This window comes from Tursiops truncatus, chromosome 4 (assembly GCF_011762595.2).
Source record: "Tursiops truncatus isolate mTurTru1 chromosome 4, mTurTru1.mat.Y, whole genome shotgun sequence".
Taxonomy (NCBI): Eukaryota; Metazoa; Chordata; class Mammalia; order Artiodactyla; family Delphinidae; genus Tursiops; species Tursiops truncatus.
In genome coordinates, this window is record NC_047037.1 from 96131996 (window position 1) to 96158214 (window position 26219).

Below are 26219 nucleotides of genomic sequence, written 5' to 3' on the forward strand. Positions count from 1 at the left end.
CACAGTGGTTGAGAGTCCACCTGCCGATGCAGGGGACACAGGTTCGTGCCCCGGTCCAGGAAGATCCCACATGCCGCGGAGCAGCTGGGCCCGTAAGCCATGGCCGCTGAGCCTGCACGTCCAGAGCCTGTGCTCCACAACGGGAGAGGCCACAAGAGTGAGAGGCCCACGTACCGCCAAAAAAAAATAATAATAACAAAACAAAAATTTCACATTACTTCCTATCTGCAGTATACTAAGTAGATGACAAAGAATCATAGAATACATATATCTTCAGATCTTAGAAATCATCTATACACTCAGAGTCTATCTGCTCTTAAACTTTACATACAATTCTAATCAGCTTTTTTTTTAAAATTTTGCAACCAAAACTAATTATAAACATGAGTAGGTGGGCATTGAGGCAGACTCAGATATTAGTAAGAATAGCTGAAAGTCTGACTTCAAAAAAGGAGAAAAATAACTATGACAGTATAGTCTGTATCATTTAATATACAAAGCAATCTGAGCTTTACACAGCTATTCAATAATACTAATGATCTTAAGATATCAAAAAAGGTAAAATTTTATCTTTACATTTCTGATTGAGAAATCAGATCTCTCTGTAATGCAAGTTATAAAATAAATAGTCAAAATCAATTTTTAAATATTTGGTAATTAAAATAAGAAAATGATAGTTATCTCAAAAATATTTTAAAAGCAAGGCTCTATAATTTGATATTCTATGTTGTACCAGTACGTTCTGGATCTCCATTGGCTTCTCAAATACGGGTACATCTTAGCTACTAGAAAATTAAAACATCTGCTTCTCTTTGGAAGAGTCATAGTGTTACTAGGCCCTTAGTAAGGGTAAGACACTCTACATCCCTCCCCATTCCACTGCATATAAAAACATTCCATCCAGTATATAAACAAACATTTTTGTTTTCACCAGAATAATAGATTTCTGGAAATGAAACAAACAGAAGCCCGTCTTCCTAAAAAGGTCAGCCCAAGAAATCTCAGAGGTGTATAAACAGCTGCACACCAGAGCTGTTGCCAGTTACTTGTACGGGGTAGCACTGGAATGAAACAGCACACACGGAGGTATTATGGGACAAGTTGAATTAAAGAGCTTTTCCTCTTATATCTTCTGGCATAAACTTAGTAACTTAGATGATTACAATGGAAAAAGCTGTGGGTAACTGATGCAAACTGCCCACCCACAGCTATGTATGTACTGAACCTGTCTTCAGCACACAGCTATACAGCCTTATCTCTGGCTGTAGCAACTTCATGCTTCTGATATGTGAGTTAGTTGAGTGCAGTCCGTCAGCTCCTCTTTTGCACGTGGGCTCCCTTCTCATTATTAAATACACAGTACTGAACTCATCTATCCGGAGACTATATTGCAAAAAACTCTATTCTACTTGCCTTTACCAGCACTTCCCTTCTTAGTCCTCTAACTCCATTCCCTGTTTTTCTGTTTAATCTGAGTTGAGTGTCTATGTAAACTAACCCCCCAAATTATCTCCAGTTAGTACATACCAAAATCATATATAAGGAAATTCTTGTCAGGAAGGAGATTACCGTGCACACCCTTACCATCAATACCGCGAAGTTAGTAGTATGGTTGCAGCGGCAGCGCAAGAATCCATCAATGACTCCTTCTTTGTGACAGCCATGTGTGTCCCAATCCTTCAGGGAAAAATTCCAATAGTCACAGGCATAGGAATGAAGCTGGAATTCTTTTTCATTGTACTGTGAATTGATAAGACAATGGCAACTGATTTTTCAAAATGCTTAATTGGGTAGAAAAAAATCAAATAGGCCAAGATAAGCATATGAGAAACCAATTAGATATGTACAAAGCATAGCATCTTCATTACAGATTGAGGAGAGGAAAAGGGATACAAAATTCAAAGTAGTTAATTTTGGGTTTAGCTAGTCTACAAAAATATGGATGGGGGAAGTTGAAGTGAACACTGTCAAAGAATCTTTCAAAGAGTTGTTCTGTGAATTTCTTTTGCCCAAACTGTCCCTGGTTTTGCAATCAAGAGTGGGCTGAATTATTTCTGTTAATAGGAAAACTCACCCTTGGACTAAAAAACATTTCAACAGAAGTGCTCTGATCTTCCACATTTTCATCAGTTTTGCTTGAGATAATTTTTTGACTAAAATGTGATTTAGCTATAAAAGTTTTTGATTGGAAAAGCTTGCTGTTTTGATACACTACAAAGCCACATGCCTTGGCATTAGCTGTGAGGGGGAAAAAAGGACACTAAAATTAATAAATGAACCTTAGGGTAAGCAAGAAACAAAGTCCCATGCCATCACTGAACTGCATGACTGCTTAATACTTGGGTAAAGTACAGAAAACGTGGTTTGCTGGCTGCCTTTATTTAATTGCGGTATGTAATTAACATATGATCTGTGGTTGGCTATTCCACCCTCATTAAGTTTTTTTCCTGAGATAAGATTCCTTATGTTCTAAATGGAAACCATAATTCCTGTCTAATCCGCCTGGAAAAAAAATTGGAAGTATATCATGTATAAAGTAAACATTCTTACTTTCTATGCAGTGAGACGGAGTGAACACGATGTGAAGGTAGCTCAAGACCACGTTGCTTCCCCCACTGACAAGACATCAAACAAGAAACAGCAGAGGGTGAACATCAGGACAGCTGTACCTAGAGGATTGCTCTGTGAGGTCTGTCTCCCATTCAGAGGGACTGAGCAGGGACCACTGTATTAACAGACTGGAGCTCAAGTTGTGCATATCAGGGAAACAGCAGAGGGTGAACTCTGCTGTATTTCACAAGTGAAAAACGTGTGTGTGTATTTGCATGTGTGTGTATATATATACGTGTGTGTGTATATATATATATATATATACACACACACACACATATATGTATATTATATATACAAGGAAAACTAAAGCGGTGGTGGTGAGACCAGCCTAATCAGTCTTGTGCTTTGAGAGATAGGCAGGCAAGGACCTGACAGCCCCCCAGATGTCCTCCACAGCCAGCCACTTTGCTCTGTCCTCATCTGGGAAATAAAGACATTGGCTTCTGAGGTGTTTTCATGGCACGTTAAGCCCACCAAATTGTTCCTCCTGGATACTAGGTGACAAAGTTAACCCTAAAAATGTAGTATGCCTTCTTTTTAATCTTATTTTTATAAAAGAGTGACATGCTTGATGTAAAATCCAAATCCATCCAAGTATATAGATTTAAAACATGAAATTCCCTACTCACCCATCTCCTCATTTCTACAGTATTCTGGTTATTTATTAGAAAATCATCTTTTCATCTAGATAATTAGATTCACTAGAATAAATTATATTTACCATTATCTTATAATTTTAAAAGAATCTCCATATCTCTAGACATAATCCTCCTTGATGTTTATTTATATTCTCTCTTTTCTTGATCAAACTTGTCAGAAGCTTGCATATTTTTCATTAGTCTTTCATGGAATCAAATTTTTATTTTGTTGATCAACTCTAGCATTTGTTAATTTCTATTTTTATTAATTTCTTCCTTCTAGATTTCTTTACATTTATTTTAATTTTTATGCCTCTTTAGCTGAATGATTATTTTTTAACAATTTCTTTTATTATCTAATGAATTTATTAAAGGATATACGTTTTCCTTTAAATACATAAATTCAAGGTGTACTGAATACCTAAATACAAACACAAACACTAAAAATATTCAGGAGAAAATATAGGAGACTAGCATGACTTTAGTAAGCAATGAATTTTTTTTAAGTACCAATTACAGAAAAAAGATTGGTACATTGGACTGCATTATAAATTAAAATTTGAGTATGACAAAAGACATGAAAAACCAAGTAAAAGATAGCTATAGACTGGAGAGAAGATATTTGCAACTTCTACAACCAATAAAGAATTAGCCAATTAGAATTATATAACCAGTGAGAATTATGAACTTAGTCTTTCTAAAATATGTACTTTCTGGCACTGGATTTTTTTATTTGGGGAGAGAATAAAAGTAAATGTGTGTGTTTGGTTTGCTTATTGTAGTTGAATTAACCAATTTTTTTTTAGACTCTGAAAAGTACAATGTATGGATACCAAGGGGGAAAGAGTGGGGGTGGGAGGAATTGGGAGATTGGGATTGACACATATACTCTAGTGGTATTATGTATAAAATAGACAACTAATGAGAATGTACTGTATAGCACAGGGAACTCTACTTAATGCACTGTGGTGACCTAAATGGGAAAGAAATCTAAAAAAGAGGGCATATATGTATATGTATAGCTGATTCATTTTGCTGTACAGCAGAAACTAATGCAACATTGTAAAGCAACTATACTCCAACAAAAATTAATTAAGAAAAAAAAGAAAAGTACAAACATTTCAAGATAGACATAAGAATTTCTAAAGGGCCACATGCAAGATGATAAGGAGCTCATGGTGGGCACCATACTAGTAGAGATAACTGAAAATTGGTACTGCTAGATGATGACTGCATCAATTACATAAAATATCCCAAGGTCAGGTCTATAGGATGAATTTAAGCCTGTGAGTGCCATTCTACTAGTAAACACAGGCAAAGCTTACGACTGCGTATTTTTTAAATGTATTTTTAAATGTAAAACTGAACTACTTTAGCTAGATTTTTGTTGGAAAACAGATTTGCATCCATGGCCTGAGCATTTCAATTCTGCTACCCTCCATAGGGTTTTTGCAAAGAAAGAGAGGAAAAAATAAAAAAATAAATTATCTCTATGGCCTAGAATAGTAGACTTGACATTAACATAATTTGTCAGAACTCAAACATACTCAAACACAAATTATTCAGTGTGAAACAGTAAACATTATTTCTCATTCAATGGATATAAGTTATTAATTCCATGAATTGGAGTGCATTTTTTCATGTAACATAATTTAAGACCTGCTTTTCGTGGTGTTGAGCAAGATCTGAAGTTCAGCCTGTTCATTCAGATTCAGTTTGTCCACACTTGCATTTACAACTGTGGAACCAGAAACCAGAGAATCCCTAGTTCCTATGAGAAGGAAAAAAAGCAGAATTTCATAAAAGTCTACACTTTCATGAATAGAGCATTATCGGTAGCAGAATGCTCTCTGCTATTACAAGAACCTGAAACAAACAGCTCACCTTTCAGCACAGTGAAGAGAACACCTGTAGATCCCACAGTGCCTTCTGAAGAGAAATTAACAGACTGTATTGCTATATTAGGTTCTACCACTGACGTGTTGGCCAAAGACAAGGAATAAGTTTCAATTTGCTCAATAAGCCTGCATAGAATAAAATGTAACAACATAATATTGTGGAGATTTGTCATAAAATCAGTTGTGTGTGTCCCACATTCCAGTAGAAAGGAATGGGCACAGAATTCATGTGATCACAATATTGGCACAATTCCTTAAAAATATCTGACTTTCTTTACAAGAGTCTTACTTTGTTACATATACCTTTTTTTAAAGTTCTGGTGGACTCCTCCTACTGACGCGTACCTTGGACACAGATGCCAGAAAGCTGGAATTCAAGAATGACAGATTTCCCAGTAGAAACAGTCTTTGTTATTCTGCTCTTCTCATAAAAGGATGGCGCTACCACCCTACAATGACCAGGCATTTGATTCTTGTTTCTCCAGTGCTGAGACTCAATTTCCACTTATTCAACTCTCTCCTCTCACACAAACCCCTTGGGTTCCAAAGCATCTCTTATAAGTGTCGACTCCTGAGGTGACAGTTCATATGGAATTATGGAAGAGCAGATCTCTGAGCTCATTGCCTCGGCTATTAACTAAACTTTGCAGGTTTTCACAATGTTCTTTTCTACTTTGGATAAGTTAAAAGATAGATTAGATGGAAGGTGGGAGGGAGTGGGGGGAATCTGTTAATTTGGTGCTCTCCAAAGGTAAGTCATAAGACTGTTTCTTTTCCTGTTTCCTATAAAAAATATTTCCACTCTTTCTGTACTTGATAAAACAAAATGTCTCTATTTAAGATAACTGGTTCAATCTAGTTTTCCCAGAAATGAAAGAATTTCATTAATATGTAATTGTTCTTTATTCTAAATCTTTATTCCTGACACTAATACATCTTTTCTCTTCCTCAGGTGAGATTTTAAAAAGAAGTAAATTTTTAAATAATTTAAAAAACTTCATAAAAAGAATGTGATAGTCATTCATATGGAAACATTCAAGTCAACTTCTCTATTTCAAAAGTTTTCCTTTCATAACACCATTTTCTGTAATTTTCAGCAATTCACACTATGCATTTCCCACTTGATGAATAGCAATCATACTCCAGAGCTGCTTTCGACAGGAGGAGTACCTAACAAAACTGCAATCTGCTAAGAACATAGTTCATACATTCATTCAACCAACAGTGTCTGTTGAGCACCCACTAAAAGGTCAGTACCTGTGAAACACTGGCGATACTAAGGGGAGCTCCTTCAGGCATTTGAAGGCTAAAGGGAAAAATGGGCCAGGTACATGGGGGTGTTTGCTGCTTTTAAAGGGCTGCTCTAGCCACAGCCACTTGTAAGGCCTTTATTCCTTCCATATTATTCTTTCCTCCTCTTGTCGTAACTGATTGGATGATAGGTGGGTGCATGTCTCAGAGATCCCAATCAGGAGGCTGGCCATCAACCTAGTACAAATGACTAGAAGCAATCTGATTCTTTTCCCTAGGAATCTTCCATTTAGTGCAGCAGTTATATCAGAAAAGCCTGGCTTTCAAAGGAACCAGAGAGGTCATTAGAGTCAGCCCTCCGTATCCACGGGTTTCGTTTCCGTGGTTGGTTGAATTTGCTAATGTGGAACCCCACGCAGATACGGATAGCCAACTACACCATTTTATATAAGGGACTTGAGCATCCGGGCATTTTGGTTTCCGTGGGGAGCCGGGGAGGTAAGAGAGGGGATGGTCCTGGAACCAATCCCCCACGGATACTGAGGGAGAATTGCATATCATTGTAAGGACAAATACAAATTAAAAATGAGAGGTTTAATTCTTCCTGTGGAAAATAAGGGAAGAAATTTCCCTCCCCTCCTTTTTCTTTGAGCATTTACTTTAGAAAACTTGCAGGCACTTTCTCTTCTCTTTGAAATGTAAATAAATCCTTTTGAAAACTAGATTGGCATTTTGTCAAAGACCTAGGAATGTCTTTCTCAGGGACCTGGGAACCATCTCTTTGAAATGGAAACATCGAGGGAGCTAGCTAGTGCCCCTATCTCCCAGTTTCTGTGGGAGAGTAGTAGCCTAACTTCGGTGGGTGGGCACCTTGCTCCAAGTTGCAAAACTACCTCCTTTCATAAAGATATGAAAGGTTTGTTCTTCCTCTGGATAAAGTCAATTAGCTAACACAAAAGGTCACCTCAATTACCCAGTTAACTTAGGATAAACTGTGTGTGGCAAATAGTGCTGTGGAGTTCTCTTAACTGAGGACTAGTTATTATTTATCTGAAAACATGTATGTAACAGGTTGTATCTGCTTGCCTACCTAAAGAGGTCAGATTCCCTTCTTCTTCCCAGTCTATTAAGGGTTTGTCTGTGATGTTCGTCACATTCTGGTTTAATGCCTGTGCAATAATTAAAGTGTTTTCTTTCTCTACTACCTTTGTGGAGAGGATTTCTGGGTTGGGAGAAGATTTTGTTTTTAATTTTACTTCCCCAACATCATGAAAGGGTTAAATTATGAGAGAGCAGAAACTATAAATAAAGATGAGACATACATGTTTACTGAGTCATGTTAATGATAAACACAGCTGCTAACCTATTTTTCCAAGATTTAATATGGATAAGTCCAGTATTATGCTAGCGATTTACATACATTATCTCATTTGAGCCTTACAAGAATCCTGCTGAAGCGAGTCCCAAAATCACTCCCATATTACACTGAAGAATCTGAGGCTCTTTGGAGAGATATGGAGTAATTTGGACTAAATCATGTAGCTACCAAAAAGCAATGCGAAGATTTGAATCCAGAACCGTCTGATTTCAACAGCCACTGCCGTTACATTCTCCCACAGGGAAGACCCAAAACTGCTCTACTAAGAGCTTCAAAGCTGCCTTGGAAGCCCTGCCATCCCCCTGGTCCAGCATCCACAGGGCCCAGCTGTATTATGATCCTGTTCCTAGGTTCCCAGGAGATTCCATATGCCTCTTTACAGTAGCTCTCTTTTGGTTAAGATAACTTGATCAGCTGTCTTGTAAGCAAAGAAAGCTGGCTAGAACAGAAATGCAAACAGAAATGTGCAATGGAAATGTACAAGGTAGTCAGTATTAGCAGTTTTATGTTCCCAAAGTTAGGTAAACAAGGACAACTAGGAGCTTGAACGTAACAGCAAAGTTTCAAGGTTATGGATCAGTCTTTACAGCAAGTGTTCAAAATGGAGAAATAAGGTCTTAGATTCACTGATTGAGTCAGATGCCTTTACCAGCAGAGACTCTGCCCTGGCTGGGCCCACTTCAACACCCTGCCTCCTCCCAGTTTAGAACAAGAGAATGCGTGAAAGGATGCTGGAGAACTCTGCCGTGACAACGTGCGATGAATGAAGCTGGAGTGAGTTCTTTCCTCCCTGTCACTCTCCTCTGTTTCACTCTCACCCTGTCCACTTCTCCCCATATGTGTAGAAGGGGAGTTCGGTAGCTTAGAGACACAGAAAGGAAACTGTAGATGAAAGAAGGGGAAAGTCAGAGTGAGATTTACCATTTAGGCTGGTGCCTATCAGGAGACCTCCACATTGGTCTCAGTTCAGCGGATGGAGTTTGGAAAGGAAGAGTTGCCCCAAGTAACAATTAATTTCCTTCCAGGGGAGAGAGGAGAGAGAGAGAGAGATTACCTCTGTTGGCAGCTCACCAAGAGTGTTCTCCTGAGGAGAGCTAAGAGCTTGCTGACACGATCTTAGGGCTCGAGATTGAGGCAAAAGCCTTATTTACATGAATAAAGACCTGAGTCCACAAGGGTTTACACAAAAGATCACCTGGGAGAGGGTAAACTGATAGCCCATCATTAGAAAAATAAGTAGACTAGAAATTCAGAGTGGGAGGAAGGAAGGATTGAGTGTGGTTATACCATTTCATATTTCAAAGCATCCTATATTGAATTTTTTATTTATCCTCTAAACACCTTCTTCTATGCCATTTGGACTTTACACATAAATCACACATAATTGTTTTCTTTTTTCTCCATGCCTTAAGCCAGTAAAATTCATAACTGTTTATTAATGGGACAGTGTTTTCATCTATCTCATGATCTGTGACTTTCTCAGCCAAATCCCACAATGGTTCTTTCCTCAGCCTTCTCACCAAAAACATCCACTCCTCTCCTTTGCCTCCAGCAAGACTGCAAACACAGAACCTCCAGCTCTGAAGGGAGTTCACTGAACATAGACTCTGGACCAACTTCAAGAAAAATGGGAGTGTTCACACTCCCAGTGAGAAGGACCCAGACTCCTAGAGAAATCTGAAGTCATAAAATACACCAGTTCAATTGTTTATAACACCTCTACCATCATCTCTCAGAATTATAATCTTGTCAATGTTCTGTTTCAGGCATTTGCACTTTTTCTACTTTGAGGACTCAACACTAAATAGGTACTGGTTATAATATTAGTGAACTGAGAACTACTAGGAATTTCTCCTAAGGAAATAATAGGTCATGCAAACAAAGATTATGTACAAGAATGAAATACCAAAAGACTTGAAGCTATCTAAATGTCCAGCAGCAGAGAACCGCTTAAATAATAGCTGACTCATATCATGCAGTTATCTAAAATTTATGATGTAGATGTATAAGTATTTATATTAAAAAGATGTTTACAAAGTATTAAAGTGACAAAAACAAGTTATAAATTAAAAGAGTATGTAGGGCTTCCCTGGTGGCACAGTGGTTGAAAGTCCGCCTGCCGATGCAGGGGACACGGGTTCGTGCCCCGGTCCGGGAAGATCCCACATGCCGCGGAGCGGCTAGGCCCGTGAGCCATGGCCGCTGAGCCTGCGCGTCCGGAGCCTGTGCTCCGCAGCGGGAGAGGCCACAGCAGTGAGAGGCCCGCGTACCGCAAAAAAAAAAAAAAAAAACACAAACAAAAATAAACCCACAAAAAACCATAATAGTTACTCAGAAAAGAAAAATACATAACCAAATGAAAGATGGTGATTCTCTTGTCCCAAAAAAAGTAATATCTTTCAAGCAAGTGTGATGTCCCTTGATGGCTATATTACTGACATTTTTACGCTTCCTGATTCAACAGCACAGTTATTTTTTGTAGCCGTATCTGTTTTGTAAATTATAAAGAAATATTTAAGACACAAAAAATATATAAAAATTATGACGGTAGGACTCCCCTGGTGGTGCAGTGGTTAAGAATCCGCCTGGGCTTCCCTGGTGGCGTAGTGGTTGAGAATCTGCCTGCTAATGCAGGGGACACATGTTCGAGCCCTGGTCTGGGAGGATCCCACATGCTGCGGAGCAACAAGGCCTGTGAGCCACAACTACTGAGCCTGCGCGTCTGGAGCCTGTGCTCCGCAACAAAAGAGGCCACGATAGTGAGAGGCCTGCGCACCATGATGAAGAGTGGCCCCCGCTTGCCACAACTAGAGAAAACCCTTGCACAGAAACGAAGACCCAACACAGCAAAAATAAATTAATTAATTAATAAATTCCTACCCCCAATATCTTCTTTAAAAAAAAAAAAAGAATCCGCTTGCCAATGCAGGGGACACAGGTTCGAGCCCTGGTCCAGGAAGATCCCACGTGCCTCGGAGCAACTAAGTCCATGCGCCACAACTACTGAGCCTGCGCTCTAGAGCCTGCGAGCCACAACTACTGAGCCCGTGTGCCACAACTACTGAAGCCCATGCACCTAGAGCCTGTGCTCTGCAACAAGAGAAGCCACCGCAATGAGAAGCACGCGCAGTGCAACAAAGAGTAGCCCCCGCTCACCGCAACTAAAGAAAGCCTGCACACAGCAAGGAAGACCCAAGGCAGCCAAAAATAAATAAATAAATAAATTTTAAAAAACAAATACTATAAAAAATAAATTATGATGGTAAGTATCTATGGACATACCACAGGAAGTAAGTACCAATACAGTTGAAGCTCTTCTTTTACCTCTGAGCTTTTAATCAAGAAGCTGGAAAGAACTATGTAAAGAGTAGAATCATGAATACTTGAGTAAGTATGATATATGTGGGCAGAGGCAATTTAGATTCGGCAAATGGAACGCTGGTCTAAATAATTTCTTAGAATAAATAAGGCAAAGAAGGACATAGGAAGGAGCAGTGCATACAATTTATTTAGTGTTTCAAAGAGCCCTTGACACACATAGAAATAAATATCTAAATAAAATGTGAAAATTTTTCCCAAGTTCATTATTCACTATCAAACACTTGCATAAACATCTAGAATTAGTTACTGAGATATCCGGTTCTGCAGGAAGTGGATGATAACCTGCAGAAAGGTGTGAGAGGCAGGAGGATTGGTCAGATGAAAATCAATGCAAACCAAGGACTGTTAAAACGTTTAGGGAAAATCATATGGGATAATGGGCTCTAAGCTGTCAGGAAAGGGGTCTATGAATTTAAAGGGCTACTCTTAGAAGATATTACCCAATCTGGCATTAAAATCGTGTATGTCATCAAAATCCTAGATAGCATCAGGGGGCATATTAGAAATAGAAAATATCATTTGCTCCTTTATTCTTGGAAAGCCTCTGTGCAAGCAAGGTTGTCACGCTTCAGGAAAGGTGTGATGAAGCTAGAAAATGTTCCAAGATGGAAAACTAAAATGATCAAAGAGGTGAAGGACTCCTAACTGTGAAGAGACTTAACTGCAATTCTACCTAGAAATATGAAGTCTCAAAATAGATACGGTGTAAACCTACAGTCTACCCAGTCTTTAAAATTGAGATAAATTATGTAACAGCAGATCTTAACCTGATCAAACTCCAGGAGATGGAGGAGGCTGCAAGAATAAATATATTGAAGAATTAAAAGGAATTTACTACCGATCTATATTTCAGTTTTTAGGAGAACTGGAATTATGTGATGTAACACCCAAAACTTTGAACATTGGCATCACGAAATGGAGCCAAACCCTTCCACAAAATCTTCCTTGATGCCTCTTCTAGGGACCTAACACTAGTTGGAGAGATGATAGGTATGACCCAGCATAGCAATTCATATGCCTAAACAGAGGAGATGCTTGGAAAAGCACAAACCATTCAGAGTGTTCTTGTCACATGTTTGCAAGGAAGAGCCATATCTTCCCACTGGAATTCTGTGAAAAGTAAAATTCTCATAGGTACTGTTTTCACAGAAATTAACTATAAGAGAAAGAAAAAATATTCTTCATCATAAATTCATCATTAATCAAAAAATTTTCATTATAAATTTTCACTTTTCTTTCTCAAATTTCAAACCAGATAAAAGTCAAAGTTCAAAACCTCTCTGGTGTAATTCGAAGGGTAATAGAAGGCTTATAGGACTCACTGACCAGCCAGGAACTACACACTTTCTTATCTAGTTAAGTTACTACCATTACAATAACTAGTATGTTCGATTACAGGTTCCTTACTGATCGTACATCTCCGTCCTTTCCACTCTTCTGGACAAATGCATCTGCCATTTTCCCAGGTTCCACCATTCTTGCAGAACTCTATAGGGGTGCTAGATGTGGGGTAAATGTTCCTAAAGAAACAATAAATAACAGAATAGTATATGAACTGGCTGAGTAGTTTCTCTTTTGGGGTCTGTGGCCTTTAATTTCTATATGTAAAACCATTATTTTGAATATCACTGCTGAAAAATATTCTTTGTAAGATCATCAAAAAATATATACACTGAGAATCTACACAGGGTATACAATGCTTACTAGATGTTATGGATATGAAAAAACCATATTTGAAAGATACGACACCTTGACCAAGGAGATTAGAATCTACTGAAGGAAACAGATTATATAGATGATGTATATAGACTAGATAGATAGATATAGATGAACCATGTCAATATGCAGATCTATAAGTGCTATAAGAATATAGAAGAGAGATGTTGAGGACAGAGGTAACCCATCCAGAGAAGACTTTTCAGAAGAGGTGGTGTTAGCATCAGATTTTAAGACTAAATCTAAAGAAGTCAGATAATGAGGATGATTATAATTTTTGTGACTTTCTGTTTGAATAAAAAAAAAATCCCACAAGGACTCAGAGGCAAAAAATATACAAATCAATTTTCACTGCAAAGTAAAGAAGCTGTTACAGTGGAGGATTACTGGACTGAATGTCAATATTATGACATAGTATGAGTGTGTTTCATGTTTGGTAATTGCAATCATTGTTGCTTTTGTTGTGGTCATACATTTACAATGCTTGGTGTCAGTTTATTTATCTCTTATAAAAATAAAATACAGTGTGTGTGTGTGAAAAAAATAAATAAAAATAAAATTAAAAAAAATAAAGAAGTCAGATAAAATGTAGGCAGGATACAAACAGCAAAAATTCAAAAACATGGAAAGTTCTGATGTGTCCAAGAACAGAGAAAAGCTTAACATATCAGGAGCGTTGGTTCTACGTGGATCAACAGCAGGACATAAGCTGCATTGTGAGCAGCTTTATAGAACAAGCTGAAAAGATTTAACCCTGCAGCAGCCTAGAGGGGTCTTAAAACAAGGAAGTAACATAGTAAGGAATATTTTTTAGGAAGATATCTCAAGCAATACGGGAAGTGACTGAGGCTGGGAGGCAAAGAAGACCTGCTAGCTAAATGAGAACCTGATCTAAAACAGTGGCTCTAAGGAAGTCAGGTGTCAATCAACTCAGGAGCATACCTGAGACTCGATTGTTTGGATCTAGTGACTGGTTATTTTGAGTTGGGGACACTGGGGACACTGGGGACTCTAAATTGAAAGACAGGGTGGATGGTGAACAAATTAACTAACCTTATGAATACAGGAAGCAGAGTTCCAGTTCCAATAATGATGGAGTAGATTGTACCATATTAACCCTCCCCCAGATGACAATTTTAAACACTGGACAAAAATTTAAAACTAACTACTTGAGGACATTGGACAGCAATAAAAAGCAGAGAGAAACTGAAGGCCATTCCAAGCTTATACAGTCTCTCCACTAAGAGCACTACCCAGTCTGTATAGCAGGAGTGGCTGAAACACCAGCCTAAAGCCACAGTCTTAATGGGTCGAGGTATGAAAGGAGACAGTCTGGGGCTACCACACAACTGGAAATTGAAGGGAGATATCCCGGAAAGGAGGGAGCCATATAGAAGGGAGACTCAAAGTCTGGGTGTAAATTCCCCTAAAATCTGAAGGAAAAAAAAGACTTAAAAAAATAAACAGAGGTTCTGGGACATGTGGGACAATATCAAAGAGTCTAACCTATAAGCAAATGGAGTCCCAGAAAGGGAGAAGAGAAGGAATAGGGCAGATAAAATATCTGAAGGAATAATGGTCAAAAATTCTCAAACTTGGTACAAGAAGCGCAGTAAAGCTCAAGCAAAATAAATGCAGGGAAAGCCACACTTAGACACATCATGGTTGAACTGCTAAAACTCAAAAATAAGGAGAAAATACTGAAAGCAACAAACTACCAGCACAGACAGTTTTACTGATGAATTAGGGAATAAATAATACCAATCTTGTATAAACTCTTTTAGAAAATAGAGAAAGGGAGAAACTTCCCAAATGATTTTATAATGCCAGGATAGCCCTCATACCAAAATCTGACAAAAACATTATAAGAAAAGAAAATTACAGACCAATAAACCTCATTTACACAGATGCAAAAATCTTTTTGAAATAGTAGCAAATCAAATCCAGCAATATATAAAACTGACAATCCATCATGACAAAGTGAGATTTATACAGGAGTGCAAAGTTGGTTTAACAATAGAAAATTAAGTATTTAATTCACCATATGCCAAATTAAAGGGGGAAGACCATATGATCATTTCAATAATCATAAATTCAAAAATCATTTCAATAAAGGGGAAAAAGCATCCAACATATTTTTTAAACTCTCAGCAAATAAGGAATAAAAGGGAACTTCTTCAAACTGATAAAAATCATCTATGAAGACCCTACCACTAACATCATACTTAATAGTGTAATATTGAATGCTTTCCCCCCTAAGACTGACAGAAAAGAGTTTAACATAACTGCTGTAACCACTTTTACTCAAGATTGTGCTGAAAATGCTGACCAGTGCTATAGGTAAGAAAAAGAAACAAAAAGCATAAAGAAAGGGAGAAATAAAACTATCTTCTGTTGCAGATGACATCATCAAATACATAGAAAATCCTAAGGTGTCTCAAAAAAAGCTGCTAGAAGTAATAGTAAATTTAGCAAGGTTTCATGATACAAAATAAACAGAATTATATTTATTTCCATATGCTAGCATCAAATAATTGGGAAATAAAATTATTAAATAATTTCCATTTAAATTAGCTTAAAAATTATAAAATTTTGGGAAATAAATTTAACAAAATGTGTGTAAGATCTCATTAGTGAAAGAAATTTTAAAAGATCTAAACAAGTGGAAATATATACCATGTATGTATGAAAGACTCAAAGTTGTTAAGGTGTATATTTTCCCCAAATTGATAAGGCCAAAATCCAAAAACAAAAGAACTTTTTTGTAGAAATTGACAAACTGATCTTAAAGTGTTATTGAAATGTAAGAGACCTGGAAAAGCCAAAATAAACAGGGAACTCTACTCAATACTCTGTAATGGCCTATATGGGAAAAGAATCTTAAAAAGGAGTGGATATATGTATATGTATAACTGATTCACTTTGCTGTACACCTGAAACTAATACAACATTGTAAATCAACTATACTTCAATAAAAATTTTTTTTTTTAACATCTTTATTGGGGTATAATTACTTTACAATGGTGTGTTAGTTTCTGCTTTATAACAAAGTGAATCAGTTATACATATACATATGTTCCCATATCTCTTCCCTCTTGCGTCTCCCTCCCTCCCACCCTCCCTATCCCACCCCTCCAGGCTGTCACAGAGCACCGAGCCAATATCCCCGTGCCATGCGGCTGCTTCCCACTAGCTATCTACCTTACTACGTTTGTTAGTGTGTATATGTCCATGACTCTCTCTCGCCCCGTCACAGCTCACCCTTCCCCCTCCCCATAACCTCAAGTCCGTTCTCTAGGAGGTCTGCGTCTTAATTCCTGCCTTACCCCTAGGTTCTTCATGACATTTTTTTTTTCTTAAATTCCATATATATGTGTTAGCATACTGTATTTGTCTTTTTCTTTCTGACTTACTTCACTGTGTATGACAGACTCTAGGTCTATCCACCTCATTACAAATAGCTCAATTTCATTTCTTTTTATGGCTGAGTAATATTCCATTGTATATATGTGCCACATCTTCTTTATCCATTCATCCGATGATGGGCACTTAGGTTGTTTCCATCTCCGGGCTATTGTAAATAGAGCTGCGATGAACATTTTGGTACATGACTCTTTTTGAATTTCGGTTTTCTCAGGGTATATGCCCAATAGTGGGATTGCTGGGTCATCTGGTAGTTCTATTTGTAGTTTTTTAAGGAACCTCCATACTGTTCTCCATAGTGGCTGAACCAATTCACATTCCCACCAGCAGTGCAAGAGGGTTCCCTTTTCTCCACACCCTCTCCAGCATTTATTGTTTCTAGATTTATTGATGATGGCCATTCTGACTGGTGTGAGATGATATCTCATTGTAGTTTTGATTTGCATTTCTCTAATGATTAATGATGTTGAGCATTCTTTCATGTGTTTCTTGGCAGTCTGTATATCTTCTTTGGAGAAATGTCTATTTAGGTCTTCTGCCCATTTTTGGATTGGGTTGTTTGTTTTTTTGTTGTTGAGCTGCATGAACTGCTTGTAAATTTTGGAGATTAATCCTTTGTCAGTTGCTTCATTTGCAAATATTTTCTCCCATTCTGAGGGTTATCTTTTGGTCTTGTTTATGGTTTCCTTTGCTGTGCAAAAGCTTTGAAGTTTCATTAGGTCCCATTTGTTTATTTTTGTTTTTATTTCCATTACTCTAGGGGGTGGGTCAGAAAGAATCTTGCTGTGATTTATGTCATAGAGTGTTCTGCCTATGTTTTCCTCTAATAGTTTGATAGTTTCTGGCCTTATATTTAGGTCTTTAATCCATTTTGAGCTTATTTTTGTGTATGGTGTTAGGGAGTGTTCTAATTTCATTCTTTTACATGTACCTGTCCAGTTTTCCCAGCACCATTTATTGAAGAGGCTGTCCTTTTTCCACTGTACATTCCTGCCACCTTTATCAAAGATAAGGTGTCCATATGTGCATGGGTTTATCTCTGGGCTTTCTATCCTGTTCCATTGATCTATCTTTCTGTTTTTGTGCCAGTACCATACTGTCTTGATAACTGTAGCTTTGTAGTATAGTCTGAAGTCAGGGAGCCTGATTCCTCCAGTTCCTTTTTTTGTTCTCAAGATTGCTTTGGCTATTCGGGGTCTTTTGTGTTTCCATACAAATTGCGAAATTTTTTATTCTAGTTCTGTGAAAAATGCCAGTGGTAGTTTGATAGGGATTGCATTGAATCTATAGATTGCTTTGGGTAGTAGAGTCATTTTCACAATGTTGATTCTTCCAATCCAAGAACATGGTATATGTCTCCATCTATTTGTATCATCTTTAATTTCTTTCATCAGTGTCTTATAGTTTTCTGCATACAGGTCTTTTGTCTCCTTAGGTAGGTTTATTCCTAGATATTTTATTCTTTTTGTTGCAATGGTAAATGGGAGTGTTTTCTTGATTTCACTTTCAGATTTTTCATCATTAGTATATAGGAATGCCAGAGATTTCTGTGCATTAATTTTGTATCCTGCTACTTTACCAAATTCATTGATTAGCTCTAGTAGTTTTCTGGTAGCATCTTTAGGATTCTCTATGTATAGGATCATGTCATCTGCAAACAGTGACAGCTTTACTTCTTCTTTTCCGATTTGGATTCCTTTTATTTCCTTCTCTTCTCTGATTGCTGTGGCTAAAACTTCCAAAACTATGTTGAATAAGAGTGGTGAGAGTGGGCACCCTTGTCTTGTTCCTGATCTTAGTGGAAATGCTTTCAGTTTTTCACCATTGAGGATGATGTTTGCTGTGGGCTTCTCATATATGGCCTTTATTATGTTGAGGGAAGTTCCCTCTATGCCTATTTTCTTCAGGGTTTTTATCATAAATGGGTGTTGAATTTTGTCAAAAGCTTTCTCTGCATCTATTGAGATGATCATATGGTTTTTCTCCTTCAATTTGTTAATATGGTTTATCACATTGATAGATTTGCGTATATTGAAGACTCCTTGCATACCTGGAATAAACCCCACTTGATCATGGTGTATGATCCTTTTAATGTGCTGTTGGATTCTGTTTGCTAGTATTTTGTTAAGGATTTTTGCATCTATGTTCATCAGTGATATTGGCCTGTAGTTTTCTTTCCTTGTGACATCCTTGTCGGGTTTTGGTATCAAGGTGATGGTGGCCTCGTAGAAAGAATTTGGGAGTGTTCCTCCCTCTGCTATATTTTGGAAGAGTTTGAGAAGGATAGGTGTTAGCTCTTCTCTAAATGTTCGATAGAATTTGCCTGTGAAGCCATCTGGTCCTGGGCTTTTGTTTGTTGGAAGATTTTTAATCACAGTTTCAATTTCAGTGCTTGTGATTGGTCTGTTCATATTCTCTATTTCTTCCTGATTCAGTCTTGGCAGGTGGTGCATTTCTAAGAATGTGTCCATTTCTTCCAGATTGTCCATTTTATTGGCATAGAGTTGCTTGTAGTAGTCTCTCATGATCTTTTGTATTTCTGCATTGTCAGTTGTTACTTCTCCTTTTTCATTTCTTATTCTATCGATTTGAGTCTTCTCCCTTTTTTTCTTGATGAGTCTGGCTAGTGGTTTATCTATTTCGTTTATCTTCTCAAAGAACCAGCTTTTAGTTTTATTGATCTTTGCTATCGTTTCCTTCATTTCTTTTTCATTTATTTCTGATCTGATTTTTATGATTTCTTTCCTTCTGCTAGCTTTGGGTTTTTTTGTTCTTCTTTCTCTAATTGCTTTAGGTGCAAGGTTAGGTTGTTTATTCGAGATGTTTCCTGCTTCTTAAGGTGGGCTTGTACTGCTATAAACTTCCCCCTTAAAACTGCTTTTGCTGCATCCCATAGGTTTTGGGTCGTTGTGTCTCCATTGTCATTTGTTTCTAGGTATTTTTTTATTTCCTCTTTGATTTCTTCAGTGATCACTTCATTATTAAGTAGTGTATTGTTTAGCCTCCATGTGTTTGTATTTTTTACAGATCTTTTCCCGTAATTGATATCTAGTCTCATGGCATTGTGGTCGGAAAAGATACTTGATACAATTTCAATTTTCTTAAATTTACCAAGGCCTGATTTGTGACCCAAGATATGATCTATCCTGGAGAATGTTCCATGAGCACTAGAGAAAAATGTGTATTCTGTTGTTTTTGGATGTAATGTCCTATAAATATCAATTAAGTCCATCCTGTTTAATGTATCATTTAAAGCTTGTGTTTCCTTATTTATTTTCATTTTGGATGATCTGTCCATGGGTGAAAGTGGGGTGTTAAAGTCCCCTACTATGAATGTGTTACTGTCGATTTCCCCTTTTATGGCTGTTAGTATTTGCCTTATGTATTGAGGTGCTCCTATGTTGGGTGCATAAATATTTACAATTGTTATATCTTCTTCTTGGATCGATCCCTTGATCATTATGTAGTGTCCTTCTTTGTCTCTTTTAATAGTCCTTATTTTAAAGTCTATTTTGTCTGATATGAGAATTGTTACTCCAGCTTTCTTTTGGTTTCCATTTGCATGGAATATCTTTTTCCATCCCCTTACTTTCAGTCTGTATGTGTCTCTAGGTCTGAAGTGGGTCTCTTGTAGATAGCATATATAAGGGTCTTGTTCTTGTATCCATTCAGCCAATCTGTGTCTTTTGGAGGGAGCATTTAGTCCATTTTCATTTAAGGTAATTATCGATATGTATGTTCCTATTCCCATTTTCTAAATTGTTTTGGGTTCGTTATTATAGGTCTTTTCCTTCTCTTGTGTTTCTTGTCTAGAGAAGTTCCTTTAGCATTTGTCATAAAGCTGGTTTGGTGGTGCTGAACTCTCTCAGCTTTTGCTTGTCTGTAAAGGTTTTAATTTCTCCATCAAATCTGAATGAGATCCTTGCTGGGTAGAGTAGTCTTGGCTGAAGGTTTTTCTCCTTCATCACTTTCAGTATGTCCTGCCAGTCCCTTCTGGCTTGTAGGGTTTCTGCTGACAGATCAGCTGTTAAACTTATGGGGATTCCCTTGTGTGTTTTTTGTTGTTTTTCCCTTGCTGCTTTTAATATGCTTTCTTTGTATTTAATTTTTGACAGTTTGATTTATATGTGTCTTGGCGTATTTCTCCTTGGATTTATCCTGTATGGGACTCTCTGTGCTTCCTGGACTTCATTAACTATTTCTTTTCCCATATTAGGGAAGTTTTCAACTATAATCTCTTCAAATATTTTCTCAGTCCCTTTCTTTTTCTCTTCTTCTTCTGGAACCCCTATAATTCGAATGTTGGTGTGTTTAATGTTCTCCCAGAGGTCTCTGAGACTGTCCTCAGTTCTTTTCATTATTTTTTCTTTATTCTGCTCTGCAGTAGTTATTTCCACTATTTTATCTTCCACGTCACTTATCCGTTCTTCTGCCTCAGTTATTCTGCTATTGATCCCATCTAGAGTACTTTTAATTTCATTTATTGTGTTGTTCATCGTTGCTTGTTTCATCTTTAGTTCTTCTAGGTCCTTATTAACTGTTTCTTGCATTTTGTCCATTCTATTTCCAAGATTTCGGATCATCCTTACTATCATTATTCTGAATTCTTTTTCAGGTAGACTGCCTATTTCGTCTTCATTTGTTAGGTCTGGTGCATTTTTATCTTGCTCCTTTATCTGCTGTGTGTTTTTCTGTCTTCTCATTTTGCTTATCTTACTGTGTTTGGGGTCTCCTTTTTGCAGGCTGCAGTTCGTAGTTCCCGCTGTTTTTGATGTCTGTCTCCAGTGGCTAAGGTTGGTTCAGTGGGTTGTGTAGGCCTCCTGGTGGAGGGGACTAGTGCCTGTGTTGTGGTGGATAAGGCTGGATCTTGTCTCTCTAGTGGGCAGGTTCACGTCTGGTGGTGTGTTTTGGGGTGTCTGTGGCCTTATTATGATTTTAGGCAGCCTCTCTGCTAATAGGTGGGGTTGTGTTCCTGTTTTGCTAGTTGTTTGGCATATGTTGTCCAGCACTGTAGCTTTGCTGGTCGTTGAGTGAAGCTGGGTGCTGGTGTTAAGATGGAGGTCTCTGGGAGATTTTCGCCATTTGATATTATGTGGAGCTGGGAGGTCTCTTGCTGACCAGTGTCCTGAAGTTGGCTCTCCTACCTCAGAGGCAGAGCCCTGACTCCTGGCTGGAGCACCAAGAGGGTTTCATCCACACGGCTCAGAATAAAAGGGAGAAAAAGTAGAGAGAATTAGTAGAAGTATGAGGAAAGAAAGAAGGAAAGGAGGGAAGGAAGGAAGGAAGGAAGGAAGAAAAAAGAAAGAAAGAAAGAAGCAAAGAAGGAAAGAAGGCGAGAAGGAAAGAAAGGAGGGAGGGAGGGAGGAAGGAAGGAAGGAGGGAAAGAAGGAAAGAAGACAGAAAGAAAGAAGATACAGTAAAAATAAAATAAAGTATAATAAAGTTATTGAATTAAAAAATACTTATTTAGAAAAAAAAAGGGACGCATAGAACCTTAGGACAAATGTTGGAAGCAAAGCTATACAGACAAAAGCTTACACAGAAGCATACACATACACCCTCACAAAAAGAGGTAAAGGGGGAAAAATCATAAATCTTGCTCTCAGAGACCACCTCCTCAATTTGGGATGATTCGTTGTCTAAAGGAGGGATGGAAGGAAAGAAAGAAAGAAAGAAAGAAAGAAAGAAAGAAAGAAAGAAAGAAAGAAAGAAAGAAAGAAAAGTATAATAAAGTTATTAAAATTAATTATTAAGAAAAAAAAATTTTTTTAAAACCATGGACGGATAGAACCCTAGGACAAATGGTGGAAGCAAGACTATACAGAAAAGATCTCACACAGAAGCATACACATTCACAAAAAGAGGAAAAGGGAAAAAAATCATAGATCTTGCTCCTAAAGTCCAGCTCCTCAATTTGGGATCATTCCTTGTCTATTCAGGTATTCCACAGATGCAGGGTACATCAAGTTGATTGTGGAGCTTTAATCCGCTGCTTCTGAGGCTGCTGGGAGCGATTTCCCTTTCTCTTCTTTGTTCTCACAGCTCACAGGGGCTCAGCTTTGGATTTGTCCCTGCCTCTGCGTGTAGGTCGCTGGGGGGCGTCTGTTTTTTGCTCAGACAGGGCGGGGTTAAAAGAGCCGCTGATTCGGGAGCTCTGGCGCACTCAGGCCGGGGCGGGGGGCACTGCGTGCGGGGCGGGCCTGCGGCGGCAGAGGCCGGCGTGACGTTGCACCAGCCTGAGGCCCGCCGTGCGTTCTCCCGGGGAAGTTGTCCCTGGATCCCGAGAACCTGGCAGTGGCGAGCTGCACCAGCTCCGCGGAAGAAGGGTGTGGAGAGTGACCTGTGCTCGCACACAGGCCCCTTGGTGGCGGCAGCAGCAGCCTTAGCGTCTCCCGCCCGTCTCTGGGGTCCGCGCTTTTAGCCGCGTCTCGTGCCCGTCTCTGGGGTTCGCGCTTTTAGCCGTGGCTCACGCCCGTCTCTGGAGTTCCTTTAAGCAGCACTCTTAAACCCCTGTCCTCGCGCACCAGGAAACAAAGAGGGAAGAAAAAGTCTCTTGCCTCTTCGGCAGGTGCAGACTTTTCCCCGGACTCCCTCCCGGCTAGCCGTGGTGCACTAACCCCTTCAGGCTATGTTCAAGCCACCAACCCCAGTCCTCTCCCTGCGCTCTGCCCGAAACCGAAACCCGAGCCTCAGAGCCTCAGCTCGCAGCCCCGCCCGCCCCGGCGGGTGAGCAGACAAGCCTCTCGGGCTGGTGAGTGCCGGTCAGCACCGATCCTCTGTGCGGGAATCTCCCCGCTTTGCCCTCCGCACCCGTTGCTGTGCGCTCCTCCACGGTGCCAGAGCTCCCCCCTCCGCCTCCCGCAGTCTCCGCCCGCGAAGGGGCTTCCTAGTGTGTGGAAACTTTTCCTCCTTCACAGCTCCCTCCCACTGGTGCAGTTGCCGTCCCTATTCTTTTGTCTGTTTTTTCTTTTTTTTCTTTTGCCCTACCCAGGTACATGGGGAGTTTCTTGCCTTTTGGGAGGTCTGAGGTCTTCTGCCAGCCTTCAGTAGGTGTGCTGTAGGAGTTGTTCCACGTGTAGATGTATTTCTGGTGTATCTGTGGGGAGGAAGGTGATCTCCGCGTCTTACTCTTCCGCCATCTTCAAGGTCCCCCCCCCCACTATTATTTTGTTACTGTCAATTTCCTCTTTTATAGCTGTTAGCAGTTGCCTTATGTATTGAGGTGCTCCTATGTTGGGTGCATATATATTTATAATTGTTATATCTTCTTCTTGGATTGATCCCCTGATCATTATGTAGTGTCCTTCCTTGTCTCTTGTAACATTCTTTATTTTAAAGTCTATTTTGTCTGATATGAGTATTGCTACTCCAGCTTTCTTTTGATTTCCATTTGCATGAAATATATTTTTCCATCCCCTCACTTTCAGTCTGAATGTGTCCCTAGGTCTGAAGTGGGTCTTTTGTACACAGCATATATATGGGTCTTGTTTTTGTATCCATTCAGCAAGCCTGTGTCTTTTGGTTGGAGTAGTTAATCCATACATGCTTAAGGTAATTGTCAATATGTATGTTCCTATTGCCATTTTCTTAATTGTTGTGGGTTTGTTTTTGTAGGTCTTTTCTTCTCTTGTATTTCCCACTTAGAGAAGTTCCTTTAGCATTTGTTGTAGAGCTGGTTTGGTGGTGCTGTATTCTCTTAGCTTTTGCTTGTCTGTAAAGCTTATGATTTCTCCGTCAAATCTGAATGAGATCCTTGTTGGGTAGAGTAATCTTGGTTGTAGGTTCTTCCCTTTCATCACTTTAAGTATATCATGCCACTCCCTTCTGGCTTGTAGAGTTTCTGCTGAGAAATCAGCTGTTAACCTTATGGGAGTTCCCTTGTATGTTATTTGTCATTTTTCCCTTGCTGCTTTCAATAATTTTTCTTTGTCTTTAATTTTTGCCAATTTGATTACTATGTGTCTCGGCGTGTTTCTCCTTGGGTTTATCCTGTATGGGACTCTCTGCACTTCCTGGACTTGGGTGGCTATTTCCTTTCCCATGTTAGGGAAGTTTTTGACTGTAATCTCTTCAAATATTTTCTCTGGTCCTTTCTCTCTCTCTTCTCCTTCTGGGACCCCTATAATGTGAATGTTGTTGTGTTTAATGTTGTCCCAGAGGTCTCTTGGGCTGTGTTCATTTCTTTTCATTCTTTTTTCTTTATTCTGTCCTGCAGCAGTGAATTCCAGCATTCTGTCTTCCAGGTCACTTATCCGTTCTTCTGCCTCAGTTATTCTGCTATTGTTTCCTTCTAGTGTAGTTTTCCTTTCAGTTATTGTATTGTTCATCTGTTTGTTTGTTCTTTAATTCTTCTAGGTCTTTGTTAAACATTTCTTGCATCTTCTCAATCTTTGCCTCCATTCTTTTTCCGAGGTCCTGGATCATCTTCGCTATCATTATTCTGAATTCTTTTTCTGGAAGGTTGCCTATCTCCACTTCATTTATTTGTTTTTCTGGGGTTTTATCTTGTTCCTTCATCTGGTACATAGCCCTCTGCCTTTTCATCTTGTCTATCTTTCTGTGAATGTGGTTTTTGTTCCACAGGCTGCAGGATTGTAGTTCTCCTCCTTCTTATTATTATTGGTAATCAGAGATGGTGCTACTTCCTGTAGCAGTGGATCATGCCTGACAGTTCTGGAGGCTGGGAAGTCCAAGATGAAGGCTCCAGCGGATTTGGTGTTGTGTGAGGGTCTGCTTCCTGCATCATAGACCACTGTCATCTCCTCAATTCCTTTTACCTAATACATCATATCTGATTTTCAATTAAAAATTACAGGGCATGCTGAAAGGCAAAAAACAGCCTGAAGATATAAGCCAACCATCAGAACCAGATTTATAGATGGCAGAGATTTTAGAATTATCAGACCAGGAGTTTAAGATAATTATGATTAATATGCTAAGAGCTTTAAAAAAGTAGACAGCCTTTAAGTACAAGGGGGTAATACAAGCAGAGAGATGGAAACTCTAAGCAAGAATCAAAAGAAATGCTAGATAGTGGGAAGCAGCCACATAGCACAGGGAGATCAGCTCCGTGCTTTGTGACCACATAGAGGGGTGGGATAGGGAGGGTGGGAGGGAGATGCAAGAGGGAGGAGATATGGGGATATATGTATACGTATAGCTGATTCACTTTGTTATAAAGCAGAAACTAATACACCATTGTAAAGCAATTATACTCCAATAAAGATGTTTAAAAAAATGCTAGAATCTAAAAGCACTGTAACAGAAATGAAGAATGTCTTTTATGGGTCCATCAGTAGACTGGACAGGGCCAAGAAAAGAATCAGTGAACTTGAAGAAATGTCAGTAGAAACTTCCCAAACTAAAAAGTAAAGAGGAAAAAATAAAAATGTAACTGAATATGCAAGAACTGTGGGAACAAAAGGTATAACATATACTTTATGGCAGCAGTTCCCCCAACCTTTTTGGCACCAGGAACCAGTTTCGTGGAAGACAATTTTTCCATGAACAGGGGGTGGGGGGTGACGGTTCAGGCGGTAATGCGAGCGATGCAGAGCATGGGGGGACAGCAGATGAAGCTTCGCTCGCTCGCCCGCCACTCACCTCCTGCTGTGTGGCCCGGTTCCTAACAGGCCACAAACTGGTACCGGTCTTTGGCCTGGGGGTTGGGGACCCCTGCATTATGAGAATACCGGAAGGAGAGGAAAAGGGAAAAGGAACAGAAAAAAACATTTGAAGTTTTTGTACCTGAGAATATTCCAGAATAAATGACAGACACCAAATCACAGATTCAGGAATCTCAGAGTCAGAGAACACTAACCAGGATAAATATTTAAAAACAAACAACAACAAAAAACCCTACACTTAGGCATATTCTATTCAAACTGCAGAAAATCAAAGACAAAAAGATCATTTCAAAAG

At 38.9% G+C, this 26219-nt stretch overlaps 1 protein-coding gene across 1 annotated transcript in view; it reads right to left on the minus strand.

The window, feature by feature from the left end:
- ADGRG7 (adhesion G protein-coupled receptor G7) overlaps positions 1-26219 on the minus strand; it is a 90321-nt gene that overhangs the window by 49057 nt on the left and 15045 nt on the right. Inside the window, 6 exon segments of the mRNA XM_019923208.3 lie at positions 1585-1740; positions 2075-2238; positions 4915-5022; positions 5136-5372; positions 12184-12315; positions 12567-12679. Of these exon segments, the coding sequence (XP_019778767.2) occupies positions 1585-1740; positions 2075-2238; positions 4915-5022; positions 5136-5372; positions 12184-12315; positions 12567-12679 (910 nt within the window).